This window comes from Ambystoma mexicanum, chromosome 13, assembly GCF_040938575.1.
Source record: "Ambystoma mexicanum isolate Mex_15411 chromosome 13, UKY_AmexF1_1, whole genome shotgun sequence".
Classification (NCBI taxonomy): domain Eukaryota; kingdom Metazoa; phylum Chordata; class Amphibia; order Caudata; family Ambystomatidae; genus Ambystoma; species Ambystoma mexicanum.
In genome coordinates, this window is record NC_090938.1 from 689,646,602 (window position 1) to 689,671,530 (window position 24,929).

The 24,929-nt window shown below is 52.1% G+C and overlaps 1 protein-coding gene across 1 annotated transcript in view; it reads left to right on the forward strand.

Moving 5' to 3' along the window:
• The first annotated feature begins 1,538 nt into the window (after nt 1-1,538).
• Nucleotides 1,539-24,929, forward strand: part of GRB7 (growth factor receptor bound protein 7) — a 715,403-nt gene continuing 692,012 nt past the window's right edge. Inside the window, exon 1 of the mRNA XM_069634743.1 lies at nt 1,539-5,093. Within this exon, the coding sequence (XP_069490844.1) occupies nt 4,929-5,093 (165 nt within the window). The 5' untranslated portion in view covers nt 1,539-4,928. The remainder of the gene's footprint in view (nt 5,094-24,929) is intronic.

Genomic DNA, 24,929 nt, shown 5'->3' on the forward strand with positions numbered 1-24,929 from the left:
TCAGGGATTATAATGGGAGTAGGGTGCGGTGACGGCGCGCGATAGTTCATGGCCATTCGGACTTACTGTCCATTTGACATTATTGGGAGGTCCTGGCCTGCCCAAATTTTGCTCAGGGGGTCCCAGGCCAAAAAAGTGTGAAGACCACTGCTCTAGGGAAAACTCAGCCGCATATCAGCCAGGGAGACCATTATGCATCAGAAACAGTGGTAGGTTGGTCCTCGCATTTATGTCAAAATAAGTCCCAAAAGGTGAAAAAAGTGTTGCAGACTAACTACCATAGCTCAATCCACACCCGTTGACTAACTCAATGTTTCTCTATGGGGAAACAGCCAAGCAGACACTCTCAGTGCCAATTCACCCCAGAAGGGCAGTGTGAGCTTGGGCAACTTTCAACATCCGTGCACTGACTTTCAGGAAAGAGTGGAAGAAAGGTGCTCAGAGAGTGGTCTCGGCTCCGGGCAGCGGAAAGGGGCCTGCCCTGAGATAACCTTACATGTAGGTCCTTCATCGTGGGTCTCTCCTCGTGATTGGCTGATTGGCGAGCGTGGCTGGCACTCTAGACCACCCATCGTATCGCTCTCTGCCGTTGCCCAGTGGGTGTTACTTCATATTTAATAGCCGTTCATAAGGATATATGGGCCACGTTAAGGGTTTGACAGTGTGGTAAAAAAGTGGCAGCAAGGGGATTACTGACACTTTTACTGCACCGCCCAATGAAGGGTTTCACAATTGAACCCCGTTAAAAACCTCCACACAAAATCATTACCGCATGTTATATTACTGCGTGCAACAATTACCGCATGTGGTAATAGACAATCCCCAAAGGAGATCCATGAGTATCCAAAATAGGGAATAAGTGAAAGGTGCGCATGACTCCTTACTGCATGTGCTGAGGTCATAAAAAATCTGTAGGAATTTTAAAGTTTCAAAAATATTGAAAAAATCAGTATTTGTTGCCACTAAATCGGTAGGGTTGGCAAGTATGCATTCTGAATGAGGCTCTAGGTCCAGGCTCGGGATGGCAAATAGGGCAACGCCCGAATCAAAAACACAAAATGCTACTATGGGCCCGTTTTTTGAGTCAAAACCCACCACTTTTTGGGGTGAAAGTGGGCCGCATGTTTTGGCCAATGTGGGCCAGTTTGAGGAGTTATTCACTATGCGGCTATGCGGCTAGTAGTTTTGACCAGTGTCACCGAATAAATATTCTTTAAATTGCGCAATTTGCATCACGTTATCAAAAAGCTCCCCCTTGGGTACTTACCAAACAGTCTGTCACAAAAGGAGTGAAATGCATTTGCAACTGGGAGCCACTTTGTGCCCGAGACAATTGTATGCCCCTGCCCATGTCTCTGCATTACCTGGGTGAATGTTGCACGAGGTCTCCCTCTAGAGACCCTGAAGAGGAGTTTGTCCCACTCTGCCCCACCCCCCGACGTTCCTGGGTGGCAGCGCTTGCCCCTCTCCGTGTTTCACCTTGGCAGCGTCACGCCGTGCCAAGCCCCAGCCAGAGATCAGCTGAGCTCGGTGCCCGCCAGCGATCGCTGCCTCCATCCGCCTCCTCCCGTACAGAGCTCAGGCACCCGAAATAGCCTGCAAGACTTGGCAGCCGCCGCTGGCAGCGCGCCATGCAGGCGCGGGCGCAAGTTGCGCGCCATGTGTCAACACGGGAGTACGTCCGAGCAGCAGCGGCAGCAGCAGCGCGGCGGGATCCCGCGGACAGGCATCGCGGGAGCGGGGAGCGGCTGGGCGGCTGCGGCTGCTTGCCTTCATTCGCGCTTCCTGGGTCTCTTCAGACGCCCAGTCCCTGCTGAGCGCAACGGGAATTGCCGGCCGGTGGAGTCGCAGCAGGATCCGGCTCTCCAAGCATCGAAGGGACTGCTGCCTTGCCACCCCGTGCCCAGCAGTGCCGAGTCCACGCTGAGTCCAAGGAGGCAGTCCATACAGGAATATAAGAGCAGGATTCTGCTCTCCAGGGATCGACTGGACTACAGCCTGACCAGCCAGTACCTGACCAGCCAGTACCGAAGGAGGCAGTCCATACAGGAATATAACAGCAGGATTCTGCTCTCCAAGGATCGACTGGACTACTACCTGACCATCCAGTACTGAGCAGCCCGGGATCCACGCTGAGTGCAAGGAGGCAGTCCATACAGGACTATAACACCGGGATTCTGCTCTCCAAGGATCGACTGGACTACAGGCGGACCAGCCAGTACCGAAGGAGGCAGTCCATACAGGAATATAACAGCAGGATTCTGCTCTCCAAGGATCGACTGGACTACAGGCGGACCAGCCAGTACTGAGCTGCCCGGGATCCACGCTGAGTGCAAGGAGGCAGTCCATACAGGAATATAACACCGGGATTGTGCTCTCCAAGGATCGACTGGACTACAGGCGGACCAGCCAGTACCGAAGGAGGCAGTCCATACAGGAATATAACAGCAAGATTCTGCTCTCCAAGGATTGACTGGACTACAGCCTGTCCTGCCAGTACCTGACCAGCCAGTACCTAAGAAGGCAGTCCATACAGGAATATAACAGCAGGATTCTGCTCTCCAAGGATCGACTGGACTACAGCCTGTCCTGCCAGTACCTGACCAGCCAGTACCTAAGAAGGCAGTCCATACAGGAATATAACAGCAGGATTCTGCTCTCCAAGGACCGACTGAACTACAGGCGGACCAGCCAGTACTGAGCAGCCCGGGATCCACGCTCAGTGCAAGGAGGCAGTCCATACAGGAATATAACACCGGGATTCTGCTCTCCAAGGATCGACTGGACTACAGGCGGACCAGCCAGTACTGAGCAGCCCAGCATCCACACTGAGTGGAAGGAGGCAGTACATACAGGTATATAAGAGCAGGATTTGGATCTTCAAGGATCGAATGGACGTCATCCGTACAAGTCTCCGCCGATCAGCCCGGGGTCCTTCCTGAGTGGAACTGCCCAGTCCTTATGTGCAAGATCACAGCATGGTCACTATCTCCAGTCACTGATTGGACTTCAGACTTGCCAGTTTCTCTCGTGCAGCATTGGATCCGTACCTAATAAAATTGGACAGTCCCTATGCGGAATATCGCACCAGGATCACAACCTCCAAGCATTGATTGGACTGTGGCCTTGGCAGTCCGTACTGAGCAGCCCTGGAACCACACTGAGTGGAACTACCCAGTCTCCAAGTTGACTATCGCAACAGGATCACGATCTCCAAGCATCGAATGGACATCGGCCTTGCCAGTCCGTACCGAGCAGACCTGCATCCACACTGAGTGAAAGTACTCCATCCCTACGAGTTACATCCCTGGGAATATCACAGCAGGAACACGATATCCATGCATGAATGGACTGTAGTCTTGCCAGTCCCTATACAGAAGCATTGGATCCGTACCGAGTGGAAGTGGATAGCACTTACATGGAATATCGCAGCAGGATCATGATCCATGAGCAGCCAATGGATGGTAACCTTGTCCGTTGGCACCAAGCAGCCCTAGAGCCATATGGAGTAGAACTATCTAGTTCCTAAACGGAATATCGCAGCAGGATCACGATCTCCAAGCATCGAATGGACTTCAACCTTGTCCGTACCGAGTGGCCCTGATCTGTACAGGCAGGAACTAGTTGCTGCATGGAATATCGCAATGGGATCATGAGCTCCAACAATCAAAGGGATTGTCGGCATACCATTGGGTACCAAGCAGCTCTTAATATATGCTAAGTGGTACTGCCAACTCCTATGGGGATTCTCGCAGCAGGGTCACAATCGCCAAGCATTTAATGGATAACATTCTTGCCGGTCCCTATCAAGAAGCACTGGATTCGCGCTGAGTGGAATTAGACCGTCCCAACAAACATGGACTATCGCTGCAGGTTCACAATCTCCAAGCATCGGATGAACAACAGCCTTGCCAGACCACACTAAAGAACCGCAGATCCAGAACCAGACAGTGCTTACGGGGAATATCGCAGCAGGGTCTTGATCTTTGGCTACTAAACAGAGGACAGGCGGGACAGAGGCAATTTGGAGCTATGTGTTGAGCAAGGATGGCAATTCCCAGCCATTCAGCAGAGGGCAATAGGCCTGATGGATATGTCGGTTCTCTGTGTCCGTACTAAACGGACACGACAGTCTGTACGCACGCGCTGCACCACAGTCACAATCGCCAGCCATTGACCAGAGGGAAGCAGGGCCGAGCCATAGGTGTGACCCGTTGAACGCTACAGAAGGGTGGCCAGTCTTTATGTCTGGCACTGCAACCGGATCGCAGTCATCGGGACCTGAAGGCTCTGAGGTCATGCTGCTCTATATTGTGAAAGGGAAGCAGAGTTAGCACCTGGACACCGCAGAGGGTATTTTCAAGAGCTATCTTGGTCTCGCCTGGAGTTTACTAGAGTGCAGACTGCAGCAGAGAACCTGTTACTTATACTACTGGCTTAATGAATGAAAGGCCAGCCATGGGAGGCGACCCTGGAGTCAGTAGGACCTTGAAGTGAAGAGCTCGGAGAGGCCCCGCAGCAGCCCTTGCATGGCCTGGAGGTGGGCAATGGGCTGTGTACGGAACTACAGTTTGGCACGGGAGGATAGCTCAGGGGCAACGTGCTCGCCTTGGAAGCAAGCTGACACGGAGCACCACGGGTTCGATCCCCGGGTCCGTGCATAGAAACCTCTGGGTATTAAGCGCGTTATAAATAACCTATCGTATCATTTCATATCATGGAAGGGATGGAATTGGGCATACTGAATGAAGGGCTACCGGCTGCCCTTACCTGTGCCAACTCTGGGCCCCAGAAGAGCGGAGGGCAGAAGATAAGGAAAGACGTGGATTGATTCCAGCCACTCCCCGTCTCAGCGGGAAAGGTGTCCCAAAACTTTCCAATCTCTTATAGACCAAGAACACAGCAAAAGCTGTCGTGTTCCCTCAGCCATGGGCAAATCTGACCGCCCCCGGGACAGCAGGGGGCGCCGCTGGCACACTGTGCTACGGGGAGTCTTCTGCTGCAGCTGCATCTGGAAGAGGCGGGCACCCATGGGAGCCCCTGAGGGCCCAGAGCAGAAGAGGGCCCGTGCGGCATTCACCAACTTTGACAAGGTAAGTGTCTCCATCCCCTGCCCCTCTGCTCTCAAGGCGGGTACCTTCGGGGCACAGATCTCCCCGAGGCTCCATTTGGCCGGCATGGCGCAGAGATGGGGGCCGGGACACAGGGGCACAGCAAAAGGGCATGGGTCACGGGGAGCACAGTGATGGGCATGAAGAAAGATGGACTCGATCAATGGCGTTATCCAGGGGCATGACTCACAGGAGAGGGCATACAAGGGACATATCCAAAGCGGGCACTGATCACAGGCATAGACATAGGCTGGGGCACAGCAGAGCCATCATTGATGACAGGGGAGGGCATCATGGTGGTCGTGGAGTAAAAGTCAAGGCACTAAGGGGAGTGCCTGGGGGTCACACGGGAATGGGGCATGGGTCGCAGGGGGTGGTAGGGAGCAGCGTGAGGACGCAGCCCAGTGTGGGGCATTGATTGCAAGAGAGGGCTAAGGGACAGAAGAAGGGGCCATTTGGCAAAGATAAACTGGCAATAAATCCCAGTGGAGAGGGCATGGACCACTGGGAATAGCATGCCAGGGTTTATGGGGAAAATGGCACGTGTAAGGGGGGGAATTCAGGGGCACCGTCATGGGTCACACAAGAAGGCCCCGGGCACAGAGAATGGGGGCATCAGCACAGCAAAGGCTCTGTGTTGGGCAAGGAGACACAGATGGAAGGGAGGGTCTGGGTCAGAAAGTGGATGCATGGATAACATGGCAGGGAATGAAGGGGCATGGAGAAAGTAGCATGAATGACAGCCCAGGGCCTGGAGCATAGGAAAAGTGACAAAGTGGGCATGAGTCGCCAAGGGAGGAAGTGGGGCAACGAGAAATCTAAACAGGACGCAGGGCGTGAATTAAATGGTTATGGGTCACAAGGGAAGGCTGGGGGGTGCAGCACGAGAGAGGGCAGGAAGGGGCTTGTGTAGAAAAATGGCATGATTAACGGGGGAGGGCTGGCACAGACAGAAAGGGGGGAGGAGAAGGCACGAGAAGTCGTTAAGGGGCCAATGTGCGGAAGGGAGCATGGATCACATGGGCAGAGAGAAAGTGGGCACTGATCACCCAGGAGGGCCTGAGGCACAGAGAAAGAGGGCACGGACCACAGGAGGGATTGAGGCACAGAGAAAGGGGGTACAGATAACATGCGAGAGCATGAGGCGCACGTAATGTGGGCATGGATTACACAGGAGGAATGGGAGCAAAGGGTGCTATGGATGGCAGGAAGTGGAGGCATGGGCAAGAGAGGAGAAACAAGCTATATGGGTAAAGGAGGCATGGTCACAGCAGGGTGCTTCAGGAAGAGTCACAGAGAAAGCAGGCATGGCACAAAGCAAAGGGCACTGGATAGGTATAGAGAAACGTGGCATGGAATCTATGGCTGGGCCTGGTGCAGAGAGTGGAGGCATGGACTAAAGGGGAGGAAATGAATGGCATGGAGAAAGTGGGCATTGGTCACTGGAGAGACCTTCAGCCGCAGAGAAAGAGGGCGTGGATCACAGTGAACACCCTGCGGAGAGCGAGCAAGGGGGCACATGGCACTGATCACAAGGGAACATCCGGGGCATGAAGAAAGGAGACACAGCCGTGGCAAATGTGCTGTGGGGCTCATGGAGAAACTTGGGGTTCGCGAGGCACAGAGAAATGGGTCATAGCAACAGCACTGTGGTGGGCATGGGAAGCATGGCATGGATCACAAGGAAGGGGGGAGAAAGAGGCATGGGTCACAGAGGGAGGGGGGGGAGGCATGGATCCCAGAATGAGAAACACAGGGGGGCAATGGAGAGAGAGAGGCATGGATCACGGGGCGGGAAGAAAGATGCATGGGTCACAGAGGGAGGGGGGAGAAAGAGGCACGAGTCCCAGAATGAGAAACAAAGGGGGCAATGGAGAGAGAGGCACGGATCACGGGGGTGGGAAGAAAGATGCATGGGTCACAGAGGAGGAAACAAAGTGGGCAATGGAGAGAGAGGCATGGGTCACAGAGGGAGGGGGAGAAAGATGCATGGGTCACAGAGGGAGGGGGAGAAAGAGGCATGGGTCACAGAGGAGGAAACAAAGTGGGCAATGGAGAGAGATGCATGGGTCACAGAGGAGGAAACAGTGGGCAATGGAGAGAGAGGCAAGGGTCACAGAGGAGGAAACAAAGTGGGCAATGGAGAGAGAGGCATGGGTCACAGAGGGAGGGGGAGAGAGAGGCATGGGTCACAGAGGAGGAAACAAAGTGGGCAATGGAGAGAGAGGCATGGGTCACAGAGGGAGGGGGAGAAAGAGGTATGGGTCACAGAGGGAGGGGGAGAAAGAGGCATGGGTCACAGAAGGAGGAAACAAAGGGGGCAATGGAGAGAGAGGTATGGATCACAGATGGGCGGGAAGAAAGATGCATGGGTCACAGAGGGAGGGGGAGAAAGAGGCATGGGTCACAGAGGGAGGGGGGAGAAAGAGGCACGAGTCCCAGAATGAGAAACAAAGGGGGCAATGGAGAGAGAGGCACGGATCACGGGGGTGGGAAGAAAGATGTATGGGTCACAGAGGGAGAGGGAGAAAGAGGCATGGGTCACACAGGCAGGGGGGAGAAAGAGGCATGGGTCACAGAGGGAGGGGGAAGAGGCATGGGTCGCAGAATGAGAAACAAAGGGGGGCAATGGAGAGAGCGGTATGGATCACAGAGGAGGGACCGAAGGGGCAATGGAGAGAGAGAGGTATGGATCACAGATGGGGCGGGAAGAAAGATGCATGGGTCACAGAGGGAGGGGGGAGAAAGAGGCATGGGTCACAGAGGGAGGAGGGGAGAGGCATGGGTCCCAGAATGAGAAACAAAGGGGGGCAATGGAGTGAGAGGTATGGATCACAGAGGGGGGAAGAAAGAGGCATGGGTCACAGACGGAGCGGGAGAAAGAGGCATGGGTCACAGAGCAGGAAATAAAGGGGGCAATGGAGAGATAGGCATGGGTCACATGGGGAGGGGGAGAAAGAGGCATGGGTCACAGAGGAGGAAACTAAGGGGGCAATGGAGAGAGAGTGGCGTGGGTCACAGAGGGGGCGGGAAGAAAGATGCATGGGTCACAGAGGGAGGGGGAGAAAGAGGCATGGGTCACATAGGGAGGGGGAGAAAGAGGCATGGGTCACAGAGTGGGGGGAGAGGCATAGATCCCAGAATGAGAAACACAGCGGGGCAATGGGGAGAGAGGTATGGATCACAGAGGAGGGACCGAAGGGGGCAGTGGGGAGAGAGAGGTGTGGATCACAGATGGGGTGGGAAGAAAGATGCATGGGTCACAGAGGGAGGGGGGAGAAAGAGGCCTGGGTCCCAGAATGAGAAACAAAGGGGGGCAATGGAGTGAGAGGTATGGGTCACAGAGGGGGGGGGGAGAAAGAGGCATGGGTCACAGAGGGAGGGGGGAGAAAGAGGCATGGGTCACAGAGGGAGGAGGGGAGAGGCATGGGTCCCAGAATGAGAAACAAAGGGGGGCAATGGAGTGAGAGGTATGGATCACAGAGGAGGGACCAAAGGGGCAATGGAGAGAGAGAGGTATGGATCACAGATGGGGTGGGAAGAAAGATGCATGGGTCACAGATAGAGGGGGGAGAAAGAGGCCTGGGTCACAGAGGGAGGGGGAGAAAGAGGCATGGGCCACAGAACAGGAAATAAAGGGGGCAATGGAGAGATAGGCATGGGTCACAGGGGAGGGGGAGAAAGAGGCATGGGTCACAATGGGAGGGGGAGAAAGAGGCATGGGTCACAAAGGGAGGGGGAGAAAGAGGCATGGGTCACAGAGGGGGGGGAGGCATGGGTCCCAGAATGAGAAACAAAGGGGGGCAATGGAGTGAGAGGTATGGATCACAGAGGAGGGACCGAAGGGACAATGGAGAGAGAGAGGTATGGATCAGAGATGGGGCGGGAAGAAAGATGCATGGGTCACAGAGGGAGGGGGGAGAAAGAGGCATGGCTCACAGAGGGAGGAGGGGAGAGGCATGGGTCCCAGAATGAGAACAAAGGGGGGCAATGGAGTGAGAGGTATGGATCACAGAGGGGGGAGAAAGAGGCATGGGTCCCAGAATGAGAAACAAAGGGGGCAATGGAGAGAGAGATATGGATCACAGAGGGGGCGGGAAGAAAGATGCATGGGTCACAGAGGGAGAGGGGAAGAGGCATGGGTTACAGAGGAGGCAACAAAGGGGGCAATGGAGAGAGAGTGGCATGGGTCACAGAGGGGGCGGGAAGAAAGATGCATCGGTCGGACACAGAGGGAGGGGGGAAGAGACATGGGTCCCAGAATGAGTAACAAAGGGGGGCAATGGAGAGAGAGGTATGGATCACAGATGGGCGGGAAGAAAGATGCATGGGTCACACAGGGAGGGGGAGAAAGAGACATGGGTCGCAGAGGGGGAGGAAACGAAGCTGCATGGATCACAGAGGGAGGGGGAGAAAGAGGCATGGGTCACAGAGGGAGGGGGAGAAAGAGGCATGGGTCACAGAGGAGGAAAGGGGCAATTGAGAGAGATGTATGGATAACAGAGGGGGTGGGAAGAAAGATGCATGGGTCACAGAGGAGGAAACAACGGGGGCAATGGAGAGAGAGGCATGGGTCACAGAGGAGGAAACAACGGGGGCAATGGAGAGAGAGGCATGGGTCACAGAGGAGGAAACAACGGGGGCAATGGAGAGAGAGGCATGGGTCACAGAGGGGGCGGGAAGATGCATGGGTCCCAGAATCAGAAACAAAGGGGGGCAATGGGGAGAGAGGCATGGATCACATAGGTTGTTGGGGGTACAGATAGCAGAAGTTTGGATAAAAGGCGTCACCCAAGAAGAGGGGCAGGAGAAATGATGCTTGGGTCACAGGGGAGGGCCCGAGGGAGGAGAGAAAGATAGATGAATTCTATGCATCTGCTTCAAGGAATTTTCCTTGACGCACCTTATACTTGGAACAAAGCCTTACAAATGCCAGCTTTATACTATCTCTGCATCTCTATTGATCACCTCCATGGGCGTGGGGGTCTGGAAACCTTGGCTCTCATTATTTTTTGGACTACAACTACTACCATACCTAACCAGCAAAGTCAATGGTGAGGGATCATGGGAGTCGTTGTCCAAAACATTTTCAGAGTGGAGGGTTGCAAGCCCACCCCCGTACCTCAGGGAATTCACATGGAATCTGACCAATATAGAGTCCCAAAGGCCCCATAGAAAGATGTTAAAAAGGAAAGTTTGTTTGTCCCATTCTTGGTAGTGAGGAAAACTTGTGGTGCAAAGTCCACGTGTGCCAGCTTATGCTTCTTGGACACTACTTCCTAATAGAATTGAAGTCTTGGGAGGATAGCTCAGCGGCAACCTTGGAAGCAAGACAACACGGAGCAACACAGGTTCCATCCCTGGGTCTGTGCTTAGAAACCTCTGGGTATGTAGCGTGTTTTAAATAACCTATCAAATCAACTCATGTGACCCTTGCTTTTTCCCGGTTGCAGACTGAGCGACCTGCCTTCCTGAGGCCACCACTTCTTCTGTCTGGCATTAGACCGGCCACCTTTGCATGGCAGCACTTCCTAGCTAGGGGCACACATCCAGTGTGCCCAGCTATCTTTCATTCCTTAATGCTTGTCAAATAATGAAATGGGGAGTGTGCCTCATGAGGGTGGTGTCCCGGAGATACATTAAATCAGCCGCAGTCACCTCGGATCTGCAAAATCGGGGCAGCATGACAGCACATAAGCTGGGCCATTTATGACAATGTGTTTTTTCCCTATAATCTGGCCATTTATTTCCATGGATTGATTAACCTGTATGTCATGCTTTTATAAGCAAATACCCAAAATCATATAAAAATGATCCAATGAGCCAATAAAGTGCATATGGTGCAAGTACAATCGGCCGGGAAAAATCCCAAAATCATTCAACATTACATCATTAAATGGCGGTTTATATCATGAGAAGTGGAGTAGATTTTTACACTTTGTTGCAAGATGCATGTCAAATTCACATCCTCTGATTGGCATGCCTTTGCTGTGCTATAGGTGGATCTATACACTACCTAGCCCCATAGGCCTATCGCACCCCTCGTGACCAAGCTAATGACTTCCTCTTCACAGTGATCTAATGGTGGGGTAATCTATTTTCTCCAAGTCTGATTGGACAGTAGACAGGTTATGTTGCAACATATAACTCAGTAAAACACGAGAACCCGCTGGGTTTGTGGCAGCGGGAGCTCAATGAATGCCTGACATGCGTAATAAAGTTTAAGCAAAACTTGTTTTTATCTTAAATGTGTCCGTTGTCGGGCATCAGATTTGGCTTTGTCAGTTCCTTCTTGGACTTTGGCCGCAATCTCTTTGCATGCAGCCATTTTGCTTTGCCAGTTCATCCTGGGACATTCTCAGCAAGTGGTGAGTTCAGTTCACTCTGGAAACCTGGGCTCAGCCATGCCTCATGCACATGTGTTTCAATTCACCTTTTCCCCCGATAACTATAGACATGTAACATTTAAGCACCAGCTGCGGAAGTGAAGGAGTTTGTCACAGGGTCAAAGAGAGCGTAACAAAGTCCCCAGCAAGAAACAAAAGGCAGAACAAGATCTACTAAAAGCAAAATAATAGGATACTTGTCATGTATGCCAACATGCCACGTGTCATTTGAGAGATGCTCCTCCAGTCATAAGCCTCGCCCAAATGCCCTGGGGCATGCTGGGATGTCTGCATGGTGCAAGAAGCAAAGTGAAGCAGCTGGGGGAAGTTACAAGATGCAGGAAGTGTGTTGCAAATCTACTGCCTTTGGTGTAAATCTAGATGAAAACCATTTGCAAGACCCCAATCCATGTATCCTGGCTCCTTATAAAATCTCTGTAATGTCATCATTCAGGGTCCTTCTTACGTCTTCTGTAACAGAACACATTTTTAGGTGCCATCCTGGATTGGGCAATAATCCACCATCTTTGATTGGAATAGGTTCTTATCAGGAATCAAGAGGCCGCCATCTTGGATTGGGTAGTTTCTATTCTACAAGGAAGGTGATTGTCTGTGTTTGTCTTCCTTCCCTTTCTTGCTCTCCATCTACTGCCATACCCCGGCTCTAAGCACCATTTGCACAGGTGACCCTTCAGCCTGCAACCCCTCCTGCCACATCACTGGGGACTTAAAGCAGGACCCAAAATACGAATGCAATTCCGAAGGTCCTTGGTGCCCTGTGAGTGACAGGTGTTGGGAGTAGTGATCAGGGACCCGTCACGGGATATCTTGAAAGAAGGCAACAGTTCAGGGGCTGATCCCAGTCTATGGGACCTAACACTGGGAGGCGTTAAGGATCTTACTTGATATAACAAGGGGTTCTCACCAGGAGGCAGACTTGGGGAAATTGCCTCAACGTTGATGAGAACCTGAAGCCATGTTAGGATATCTTTCCCAGTGGAGTACACATCAACCCAGAGCAATGCAAGAAATTGCTACTCATTATGTGACCCTCCAGATGTTTTGGACTTCAGCGCCCATTGTCCTTCAGTGTCATAGGTAGTGGTCAAGAACCCTGGCAGTTGTAGTCCAGAACATCTGGACGGCCACAATACCATGAAATAGTGAGTGGTACTGGTGCAGAGTCATTAAGTACTATAGGATGCCCAGCACCACACGTACGGTATGCTCTCCCACTTACCTAAGGCGCCCAAAGAAACCCAAATGGCCAAATCTACAGTAAACACAGGGTACCGCGCGAGGTTAATATGAACACTACGCGTGATGCTACAGATCAGTGGAATGATTTAGAAGAGAGAATTGGAATATATATCTATTATTAGGTAAGCAATGGAAAATGTCCTGTGGTCCCACCAAAGGCATGTCAATAAACCAGGGGTACTGGATGCTTCATTATAAGTACTTAAATATATCACATTTTGGGCCTGATTCATGGAATATTTTGCACGGTGCAAAGTGAGTTTCCGCTGCCAACAATCCCCCTGATTCATGGAGCAGTGCAAAGTGTATTCTTTCTGTGCAAAGTGGCTTTGCACTGCAAACGAGAGGAGCAGGGGTTCCGGAGGGTGTCCCCTACTCCCCTTGTTCGGTGTAATGGCAGTCAGGGGTTGCGGGGGTGTCCTGAGACGATAAAGTAAAAAAAAAACATTTTTTAAAAGGACCCTACGGTGCCAGTTCGGAGCCCTGTTGAAGGAAGGGAACTGACGCTGCAGGCACCGAGATGAGTCGGCGGCACACACAGCAGTGTGCCGCCGATAGGTAAGTGGGGAAGGGAAGGGGAAGCGGGTTGGGGATGCGGGCCAAAGTGATCTATGTGATCACTGCGCTGTGCCGTAATTTTTTTTTTTTTTTTTTTTTATTGAAACACCAGTCTGACATGTCTCAATGCAAGCATTGTGACATCAGATTTTTACTACAATGTGGTCCTATGTATCCAAAAAGAAGGAAGAAGAAGAAAAAGAGAAGAGGACTTCTCCAAAACAAGCAAAGGTCCATCAGACTGTTACCGTCCGCTCGAGCCACTTCTGAAAATCCTGGATGAAACGTTGTTTCAAATAAAGTTTGTGTCGAGACGTAGAGAGTCCAAGTAGTCAACTACGGCACAGCTTAATTTTATACAGTGTCCGGCTGCCGCATATGACCACCAATCTCGACTAATACAGTCCACAGGAATGAAGTCTCCCAGATGCGTCATCCGTTTGGCGGTGGTATCTTTGCATCTAGTGAGGAGATGTTCAGAAGTTTTGGTTTCACAGTGACAGAAACGACATATATTGTTACTCACTTCTTTAAAGTGACGACTCCACATCATTTCTTTTGTTTTTATGGCATTTAAACGAAACCTTAGGAACTGCTCACGATGATGTCGAGACGGGCAGTGTTTTAGGTAGTTGCTTGTAACATTTAGCTTAAGTGCCCCAACTCCAGCGTCTAAGGTGGTCGGTTTCAAGAGACGTGAATCATTGTTCGAAATCCAGCACCATTGTTCGAACTTTTTTTTTGCTAGTTGTGGTCTCTCTAGTAGATCGTTCAGGTTGAGATCAGCAGTGGCTAAGATTCTCAGCATGATTTGCTTCCACTCATCGAGAAGTTTCGAATTCCCTGTGTTACTTGTCGCAGAGAAGATTTGGAATGCAGGGGCTGTCGGAGACAAATTCATCTTTCGCATTACTGTTAAGGACTTCCACATTACATGCGAATGTAGAGAATTCAGTGAAAGTTCGTATCTGATTTGGGTCATTGATATGTAGGTTGGAAGCTTCAGAACACGCCGCCAGAAGATTCCTTCCAATTTTTGCCAAAACGAGACATCTATGTTCCAACCGGATTCTGATCCAAAGGTGATTGCTGGAACTATCTTTTGGGTATAGAAAATCAAGACCGGTGTTAAAGTGAACTTGCCAAACGTTTTGTTCAGCAACTGTCCCTAAATGTCAAATTGAGTCATACGATTGACCATGTCAACTTTCCAGTGATGTTCATGGATTGAGTTGTTAAAGATGATTCCCAAATATCTGATTGAATTGACTGTTTCAAGACAGATGTCATCGATTTTCCACTTGAAGGTTTTTTGTCTTTTCGGGCGATTTTGGCTAATAATAATGATCTTAGTTTTTTCAATATTTAGCTCCAGGTCATTTTTGTGCAGGTAGTCGTGAAGGTTTGTTAATTGGCGTTGCAAGCCTATCTCGGTTCTGTCCAGTAAAACCACATCATCAGCATATATTATGCATCCTACTTCGATGTTATTCAGTTTTGGTGGAAAACATCGCACATCTTTGCGATGAGCAGGGATGTCAGAAATAAACAATTTAAAGAGTTCAGTAGCTAATGGGCATCCCTGTTTCACACCTATGCTGGTTGGTATCCTCTTGGATAGGGTGCCTTCGTTGTTTAGTCTTATGCTGACGGTGGTTTGCGTATATAGTGCTCTAATTGGCTCGATGAGGTTTCTTGGACAGTTCCAATTTGCTAGTTTTTGCCACAGTTTGTTTCGGTTTACACTGTCGAAAGCACCCCTCAGATCTATGAAGGCGAGAAATAGTCTCGTCTTTGCCTTTTGGCTTTCTAATTTGAGAATGTTTAGGAGCAACAGGTTCACCTCCACCCCCACGCCTTTGGTAAAACCTGTTTGCCGGATATCAGGGATTTGTTCTGACATAGACCACGCAGCCAGCCTTTGACGTAAAAAAGATGCAAAGATTTTGCCTATAGTGTCCAGCAGGGCAATCGGGCGATAGTTGATTGGATCTGCCCGATTGCCCTTTTTGTAGATTGGCACTATGATTGCGTCCCGCCAGGAGTCAGGTATCGTTGCTGATGTAAGCACACGGGCGAACAATAGTTCGATGAAGATTGCCCATTGCTCCTCGTTCTTTTTCAACATCATGTTTGATATTAAATCTGGGCCTGCTGCGTGGGAATTTTTTAGGGATCGTATGGCGAGTCTTATGTCTGGTCCTGTTATTCGAGGTTCCCAAGATATTGTCTCTTGTGCAGGTTTTCTAGCGTCCTCATTAGCTGTTTTACAAAAGATGTTGCCATAATGCTGTTCCCATGAGTCGGCATCAATCTCGTTCGATGGTAGTGACTGGTGCTTCGAGTTTCCTGCGTTCAAAATTGCCCAGATTTCTCGGGAATTCTTTTGGACTAAATGCCTCATCAGGTACTCAGCTTGATCTTGCTCAATTATCGATTTTTGCGATTTTAACCAGTTACGGTATTTTTGGCGACATATGCGTATGGCGTTGTTGATTGCATTTGTGTCGCTGTCCGATTTGTGGGACTTCTTTAAGGTTCTTATATCTCGTCTCATAACTTGTTTTGCTTGTGTCAGGATTGAAGATGAGAGGTGTTTATGTTTGGAGCCCATTTTACGATCAGCGGATTTGACTGTGATGAAATCAAATAGTAACGGTGCGTAGTTTACAGACTGTTCAGAGGTCTGCCGTAATTTCTGGCTTATTTTCTCTATCGATGGTCTATCCATCTTCAGCCGGTTTCCGCCACTGTTTACGGAAATTACGAGATCGCATTTTCTTTGCTCAATCGTCCATTCTACCATACAGGCCAACCGAAGCAGATTGTGATCACTACCTGACATTGAGCTTATTGATAGTCTTATGTCACTTTCAAAGAAACTTTTTGATACCCAAAAGTAATCAATTATTGATTGGGCGTATGGGGATGACCAGGTTTTTTGGGGTGGTTTGTCGCCCGGAACTTGTCCATTTACCATATTGCAATTTCTATTGCATAGCGCCTGCCTCCATTTGGACTCCCGACTTTTTACTTCATTGTATGATGATAATTTGAACTGCTTGGTTGCATGATCGAATTTGAACCAGGAGCAGTTTAAGTCGCCTGCACAGATTATTGATAGATTCTTGTAGTTTAGCAATGTCTGATCAATGCAGGTTGTTATTGAGTCTATGAATATTTTGGTGCTTATTTTTGCCGGATTCCAGTAACTATTTATAATAAGCAGGTGTTTCCTTGTTTCTTGGTCTTCGTCTGTAGTTTGGAGCAGTGCACTTTGTACGAACGGATTAGGACTGGAGGAATCAACAAGGTGCCACCTGGTGTTTATTTTGATCATAATGACCAAACCAGAAGAGGGTCGCCCCTTTACATTTTTTATTGCAGGATTTAATAGAGTCTGGAATCCGTCCCTCGATGGTGGCTCGCACAACCATGCCTCATGTCTCGTAATGGAAGTCGCCATTCTAGTGGTCTGCCTGGTTGTTTGTGGATACAATTACTACTGCATTGATCTATATATCCCATGCACTTGCGCGATCTGATTGACACCTGGCCTAGTATGATCGTTGTCTGTCTTCCCTCTGTTCCCCTCCCTTGCCTCGTTGCGCCTTCAAACACTTGGGAATAGGCGCGTTATAAATGCCATATCATATCATTGTTCTTTATGTTGATGCGACAAGGTTCTAAATTAATAACCACACTAGTATCAACTCTGGCAGCAGTACCTTTTTCTGTGTTTCTTATCATTAGTCTAGCCCATTCTGCTGCCTGTCCAGCAGGGCACCCAAAATGTGTTCTGTCTGCCATTTTCAAAGCCGGCATTGTGGGTGGTGCAGTGATCAAACAGGTCCCAAGGAGCACTAGGGGGTAAGGAGTCGCCACTGTCTGCGGTGGAGTACATGGGTCACCATTGAAGTATGCTCTGGGGATTGATGAAAGCTGTGACGGAGTCATTGGTGGTTCATACGTTTGTTTAGTTTAATGGCGAGAAGCTGCGTGATAAGTTGATAGATGACTACGTCATCAGGTAGTAGGGTAGATCTTTTCAGAAGGGGAGGATCTATCCGTTTTGAGGGCTTTGTTGAGATGGAGGCCTGGTGAGAGTGAGGCATGGATTATGTGGGTTAAACAATGAGAGCTTGAGTGGGTAGAGCTTTGCTGCGTGATAAGTTGATAGACGACTACGTCATCAGGTAGTAGGGTAGATCTTTTCAGGAGGGGAGGATCTATCCGTTTTGAAGGCTTGTTGAGATGGAGGCCTGGTAAGAGTGAGGCATAGGTTATTTGGGTAAAACAATGAGAGGTTGATGGGGTAGAGCTTCTCTGCGTGATAAGTCGATAGATGACTACGTCATCAGGTAGTAGGGTAGATCTTTTCAGGAGGGGAGGATCTATCCGTTTTGAGGGCTTTGTTGAGATGGATGCCTTGTGAGAGTGAGGCATGGATTATGTGGATAAAACAATGAGAGCTTGACTGGGTAGAGCTTCGCTGCGTGATAAGTCGATAGATAACTACGTTATCAGGTAGTAGGGTAGATCTTTTCAGGAGGGGAGGATCTATCCGTTTTGAGGGCTTTGTTGAGATGGAGGCCTGGTGAGAGTGAGGCATGGATTATGTGGATAAAACAATGAGGGCTTGAAGGGGTAGAGCTTCGCTGATGGACGAAGGAGGAGAATGCCATCTTCCTGTGTCACTCCCTTGAGGGCGGGAAGGGTTTTGACTAGATCCACTTCCGGGAGTGTCGTAGAGGTGGTCCATTTGGCTGTGTTGCGAGAAGTGGGACAGGGGGGGGTTGTCTGGTGGTTTTCAGATGTTCTCTGAATTTGTTTGAGTGAAGGGGCAGTGGTGCATTGATGGCGCTGGTTGTGTCCTTAGTGTGGTGGCTTGGGGATCAGGACATGGCATGACCCTTTTCTTGGCATCTTTGGATAGGTTCCCTGGTTCTGTCGAAGGCTCTTGAGATGGTTGCTCCTGAGTCTGCGGCATTTGCTGAGATAATAACTTATATTCTGTGGGCAGGGAGGGGTTGGAGTTAATCGTTGGAGTGGGATTTAGGCCATGATCGTCATTGTTTTCGGATGCGGTGTTGGCTGTGGCCGGAGAAGTTGGGTAGAGCGTGGATGGAAGGTGAAGCAGCGGCTTTCAAGGAATCCATTGGCCACTCTGTAGCTGTGGAGGATGAAAGAGAGCTGTGGGTGCTTAACTGGGAGGAGTGACCATCTCTTGGCCCGACATCGGGGTACGTGGACAGTTCCTACCCCGGGTTTGTGGTAGCATCAGGCACAAGGTGTGTCACAGCACCAAGGCCAGGCGGTGAAACCACCATGCCCAGACTGTGTGACAGTTCCCGGCTCCACTCAAAGTTTGTGACAGTACCAAGCTCAGGTGGGGTGACAACAGGAAGCACATTGGGTGACAGCACGAGCTCAGGTTGGGTGGCAACAGGAAGCTCATAGTGCGTGGCAACCCCAGGCTCAACGACAGTATCCGACTCTGGGTACTTGACATTGCCTACCTCAGGGTGTGTGGCAGCAGCACCAGGCACAGGGTCTGTGACAGCACCAAGCTCAGGGCGAGTGACAGGACCACGGAAAAGCACAGACACCACTATGTGACAGTTTCCGGCTCCACTCAAGGTGCGTGACAGCACTTGGAATGGAGGTGGGGGGGGGGGAAAGGGGGGCTGGGGTGAGGTGGGGTTCCTGAAAGAATCAGTCGGCTCTCCCTCGACCTGCCCTGCCTCCGGCTGACCTTCGTCCAGCCCGGCCCAAACCCCGCCTCTTCATAGATTTGGCAGCTATTGGGGTTTAGCCGTTGCTGATTTATGGCGCGGGGTGGGGGACGTCTGGTTCCTGGAAAGCAGGGTTCGTTCTCAGTAAAGCCACGCAATTAAATTTCAGAGCCAGTCAGGCAGCCAGGCAGCCTCGCCATGGGGAACAGAGAAGCAAACACGAAGGCAAATGCGAGGGGACGGGGGTGACGAGGAGGCTGGTGTACAGAGGAGCAAGGGGGAGCCTTCCAGTGGGGGGCAGGGAGGGGGCACGAAGACCATAAGGTGCTGGGGCTAGCAGGTGGCGAAGAGGAAGGTCACATTGGCGATAGGAGCAGAGAAGACGAGCAAGACCACGGGAGAGAGGATCAGAGGGGAAGAGAAAGAACAGGGGGGAAAGGGAACAGAGGGGTGGATAAAGGCCGGAGGGAGAGAGGGGCAGAGGAGAAAAGAAAATCCAGGGGGAGAGAGGATCAGAGGGGAAGAGGAAGGCCAGGGGGAGAGAGGATCAGAGGGGAAGAGGAAGGCCAGGGGGAGAGAGGAGCAGAGGGGAAGAGGAAGGCCAGGGGGAGAGAGGAGCAGAGGGGAGAATAAAGGCCGGAGGGAGAGAGGATCAAAGGGGAAGAGAAAGGCCAGGGGGGAGAGGATCAGAGGGAAAGAGAAAGGCCAGGGCGAGAGAGGAGCAGAGGGGAAGAGAAAGAACAGGGGGGAAGGGGAACAGAGGGGAAGAGAAAGGCCAGGGGGAGAGAGGAGCAGAGGGGAAGAGGAAGGCCAGGGGGAGAGAGGAGCAGAGGGGAGGAGAAAGGCTAGGGGGAGAGAGGAGCAGAGGGGAAGAGAAAGGCCAGGGGGGAAGGGGACCAGAGGGGAAGAGGAAGGCCAGGGGGAGAGAGGAGCAGAGGGGAGGATAAAGGCCGGAGGGAGAGAGGAGCAGAGGGGAAGAGAAAGGTGAGGGGAGAGAGGAGGAGAGGGGAGGATAAAGGGCAGCCGCGAGAGAGGAGCAGAGGGGAAGAGAAAGGCCAGGGGGAGAGAGGAGCAGAGGGGAAGAGAAAGGCCAGGGGGAGAGAGGAGCACAGGGAAGAGAAAGGCCAGGGGGAGGGAGGAGACAAGAGGACGAGCAAGACCACGGGAGAGAGGATAAGATGGGAAGAGAAACGCCAGGGGGAGAGAGGAGCAGAGGGGAAGAGGAAGGCCAGGGGGAGAGAGGAGCAGAGGGGAAGATAAAGGCCAGGGGAGAGAAGAGCAGAGGGGAAGCGAAATGCCAGGGAGAGAGAGGAGCAGAGGGGAAGAGAAATGCCAGGGGGAGAGAAGAGCAGAGGGGAAGAGAAATGCCAGGGGGAGAGAGGAGCCGAGGGGAAGACAAAGGCCGGAGGGAGAGAGGAGCAGAGGGGAAGAGAAAGGCCAGGGGTGAGAGAGTAGCAGAGGGGAGGATACAGGCCAGGGGGAGAGTGGAGCAGAGGGGAAGAGAAAGGCCAGGGGTGAGAGAGGAGCAGAGGGGAAGAGAAAGGCCAGAGGGAGAGAGGTGCAGAGGGGAAGAGAAAGGCCAGAGGGAGAGAGGAGCAGAGGGGAAGAGAAAGGCCGGAGGGAGAGAGGAGCAGAGGTGAAGAGAAAGGCCAGGGGTGAGAGAGGAGCAGAGGGGAAGAGAAAGGCCGGAGGGAGAGAGGAGCAGAGGGGAAGAGAAAGGCCAGAGGGAGAGAGGAGCAGAGGGGAAGAGAAAGGCCGGAGGTAGAGAGGAGCAGAGGGGAAGAGAAAGGCCAGGGGTGATAGAGGAGCAGAGGGGAGGATACAGGCCAGGGGGGGAGAGGAGCAGAGGGGAAGAGAAAGTCCAGGGGGAGAGAGGAGCAGAGGGGAAGAGAAGGGCCGAAGGGAGAGAGGAGCAGAGGGGAAGAGAAAGGCCTGAGGGAGAGAAGAGCAAAGGGGAAGAGAAAGGCCAGGGGAGAAAGGAGCAGAGTGGAAGAGAAAGGCCAGAGGGAGAGAGGAGCAGAGGGGAAGAGAAAGGCCAGGGGTAAGAGAGGAGTAGAGGGGAAGAGGAAGGCCAGGGGGAGAGAGGAGCAGAGGGGAGGATAACGTCCAGAGGGAGAAGAGGGGAAGAGAATGGCCATTGGGAGAGAGGAGCAGAGGGGAAGAGGAAGGCCAGGGGGAGAGAGGAGCAGAGGGGAAGAGGAAGGCCAGGGGAGAGAGGAGCAGAGGGTAAGAGAAAGGCCAGGGGTGAGAGTGTAGCAGAGGGGAGGATGCAGGCCAGGGGGAGAGTGGAGCAGAGGGGAAGAGAAAGGCCAGGGGTGAGAGAGGAGCAGAGGGGAAGAGAAAGGCAAGAGGGAGAGAGGTGCAGAGGGGAAGAGAAAGTCCAGGGGTGAGAGAGGAGACGAGGGGAAGAGAAAGGTCGGAGGGAGAGAGGAGCAGAGGGGAAGAGAAAGGCCAGAGGGAGAGAGGAGCAGAGGAGAAGAGAAAGGCCGGAGGGAGAGAGGAGCAGAGGGGAAGAGAAAGGCCAGGGGTGAGAGAGGAGCAGAGGGGAAGAGAAAGGCCAGAGGGAGAGAGGAGCAGAGGGGAAGTGAAAGGCCAGAGGGAGAGAGGAGCAGAGGGGAAGAGAAAGGCCGGAGGTAGAGAGGAGCAGAGGGGAAGAGAAAGGCCAGGGGTGAGAGAGGAGCAGAGGGGAGGATACAGGCCAGGGGGGGAGAGGAGCAGAGGGGAAGAGAAAGTCCAGGGGGAGAGAGGAGCAGAGGGGAAGAGAAGGGCCGAAGGGAGAGAGGAGCAGAGGGGAAGAGAAAGGCCTGAGGGAGAGAAGAGCAAAGGGGAAGAGAAAGGCCAGGGGAGAAAGGAGCAGAGGGGAAGAGAAAGGCCAGCGGGAGGAGAGGAGCAGAGGGGAAGAGAAAGGCCAGAGGGAGAGAGAGGAAGAGGGGAAGAGAAAGGCCAGAGGGAGAGAGGAGCAGAGGGGAGGATTCAGGCCAGGGGGAGAGGAGCAGAGGGGAAGAGAAAGGCCAGGGGGAGAGAGGAGCAGAGAGGAGGATAAAGGCAAGGGGGAGAGAGGAGCAACGGGAGGATAAAGGCCGGAGGGAGAGAGGAGCAGAGGGGAAGAGAAAGGCCAGGGGGAGAGAGGAGCAGAGGGGAGGATACAGTCCAGGGGGAGAGTGGAGCAGAGGGGAGGATACAGTCCAGGGGGAGAGTGGAGCAGAGGGGAAGAGAAAGGCCAGGGGGAGAGAGGAGCAGAGGGGAAGAGGAAGGCCAGGGGGAGAGAGGATCAGATGGGAAGAGAAAGGAAAGGGGGGAAGAGGAACAGAGGGGAAGAGAAATGCCAGGGGGAGAGTGGAGCAGAGGGGAAGAGAAAGGCCAGAGGGAGAGAGGAGCAGAGGGGAAGAGAAAGGCCAGGGGTGAGAGAGGAACACAGGGGAGGATACAGGCCAAGGGGAGAGTGGAGCAGAGGGGAGGATAAAGGCCAGGGGGAGAGAGGAGCAGAGGAGAAGAGAAAGGCCAGGAGACGGGAAGAGCAGAGGGGAAGAGAAAGGCCGGAGGGAGAGAGGAGCAGAGGGGAAGAGAAAGGCCAGGGGGAGAGAGGAGCAGAGGGGAAGATGAAGAAGGGATAGAGGCGAAGAGAGGAAGATGAAGGCTAAAGTGAAGGGGAGCAGAGTGGAAGTTAAGGCCAGGGAGAGCGAGGAGAAATGAGGAAGATGGAAGTTAGGGAGAGAGGGGAGCAGAGTCGAAGTGAATGCCCGGGGTAGGGAAGCAAAGTAAGGAAGATAAAAGCTGAAGAGATGGGATAGCAGAGTTGAAGGGGAGGCTGGAGAGATAGAGGAGATGAGTGGAAGTGAGAGCATTGAGGGGAGAGGAGGAGAGAGGCAGGGGGAGGATGGGGAGAGAGGAGCAGCAGAGTGGAAGTGAAGGCCAGGAGGAAGTAGAAGCGAAGAAGATAAAGGCACTAGAGAGTGGGGAGGCGAGATGAAGATGAAGGCTATTGGGAGAGGAGCAGAGCGGAAGTGCAGGCAATCGGGCGAGAGGAGAACAGAGGAAAAGGGAAGGCCACATCGAGAGGAGTAGAGTCCACTGAAGGCCAGGGAGAGGGAGGAGAATAGAAGGGTACGAAGGCCAGGGGAAGAGAAGAGCACAGAGAAAGATAAAGGCTGGGGAGAGAGAGGAGCTGCGAGGAAGTGAAGGCCAAAGGGAGTAGAAGACAGGAAGATGAATCCTTAGGGGAGCAGGAAGAAGAAAAGAAGACGAAGGCTAGGGAGGGAGAGGAGCGGAGTGGAATGAAGGCCAGGGAGAGGGAGGAAAAGGGGATGAAGGCCAAGGGAAGAGAAGAGCACACAGAAAGAGAAAGGCTGGAGAGAGAGAGGAGCTGCGAGGAAGTGAAGGCCAAAGGGAAGAAAAGACAGGAAGATGAATCCATAGGGGGAGGGAAGAAGAAAAGAAGACGAAGACTAGGTAGGGAGAGGAGCGGAGTGGAATGAAGGCCAGGGAGAGGGAGGAGAAGGGGATGAAGGCCAGGGGAAGAGAAGAGCACACAGAAAGAGAAAGGCTGGAGAGAGAGAGGAGCTGCGAGGAAGTGAAGGCCAAAGGGAAGAAAAGACAGGAAGATGAATCCATAGGGGGAGGGAAGAAGAAAAGAAGACGAAGACTAGGTAGGGAGAGGAGCGGAGTGGAATGAAGGCCAGGGAGAGGGAGGAGAAGGGGATGAAGGCCAGGGGAAGAGAAGATCACAGAGAAAGATAAAGGCTGGAGAGCGAGAGAGAGGGGCTGCGAGGAAGTGAAGGCCAAAGGGAGGAGAAGAGAGGAATATGAATCCATAGGGGGAGGGAAGAAGAAAAGAAGGTGGTGGCTAGGGAGGGAGAGGAGTGGAGTGAAAATGAAGGCAAGGTGGAGGGAGGAGAAGAGAGGAAGGGAAAGGCCAGGCGAAGAAAGGATCAGCGAGGAAGATGACGCCAAGGGATGAGAGGAGCCGTGTTGGAAGGGAAGGCCAGGGGGGAAAATGAGCAAAGCAAACAAGTCTAAGGCCAGGGGAAGGGAGAAGCACAATGGAAGATGAAGCCCATGGAAAGGGAGGAGCAGAGCTGAACATGAAAGTCAATGTAAGAGAGGAGCATACAGGAAGATGAAACTCAGGAAAGGGAGCATCAAAGAGGAAGATGGAGGTCAATGTAAGAGATGAGCAGAGAGGAAGAGCAAGCCAGGTGAAGGGAGGAGCAAAGAGGTCGATGAAGCCAGGGGAAGAAAGCAGCAAAGAGGAAGATGGAGGCCAATGGTCTCTGTGGTCACTTCACTATAATCGAAAGGGCACTAGTTTTCTAAGTCCACTAGGATGATTTACTCCTGTGCCACTTCCACTGGCCTTCCTTGAAGAAAGTCTAGTGAGTTCTCAATGTGCTCACAAGCATCACCCAGTGCCTGGGGATTTGTTGCATCTAGCTGGGCTCTCTGCCCTTTGTGAGACTGGCTCTCCCATACCCCGGGCGGCCGGTGCCACAGTACAGCTGAAAGCCAGTCAGTGCTCTGGTGGTAAAAGCATTGTGAATCTTGGCTGCACGTGATGCAGAGGAGTGAGGAATACTTGACAGTGCAATTGAGAGCGACAGTGAGTGGTAGATAGGGTGTCCGTGCTGTGATTTCCACCAACTTTAGGGCTCTCTATGCCCCCTCCCTCCCTTTTGCCTTTTTTCTCATCTCTCTGCAACGTTTTGAGTGGACCATTGGGGTCAAACCTTCACTGCAGATCTGACCGGGCAAAGGGAGCCAGTCCTTTAATGTCTACACTTATTCTTTGTATGTATGCCTGTGCTGATTTTATAGCAAAGTCCTGGATCCACATCCTGGGTCCACCCTGTCCTTTTGTTGAGCATTGTAGCTGGTCGCAGCAT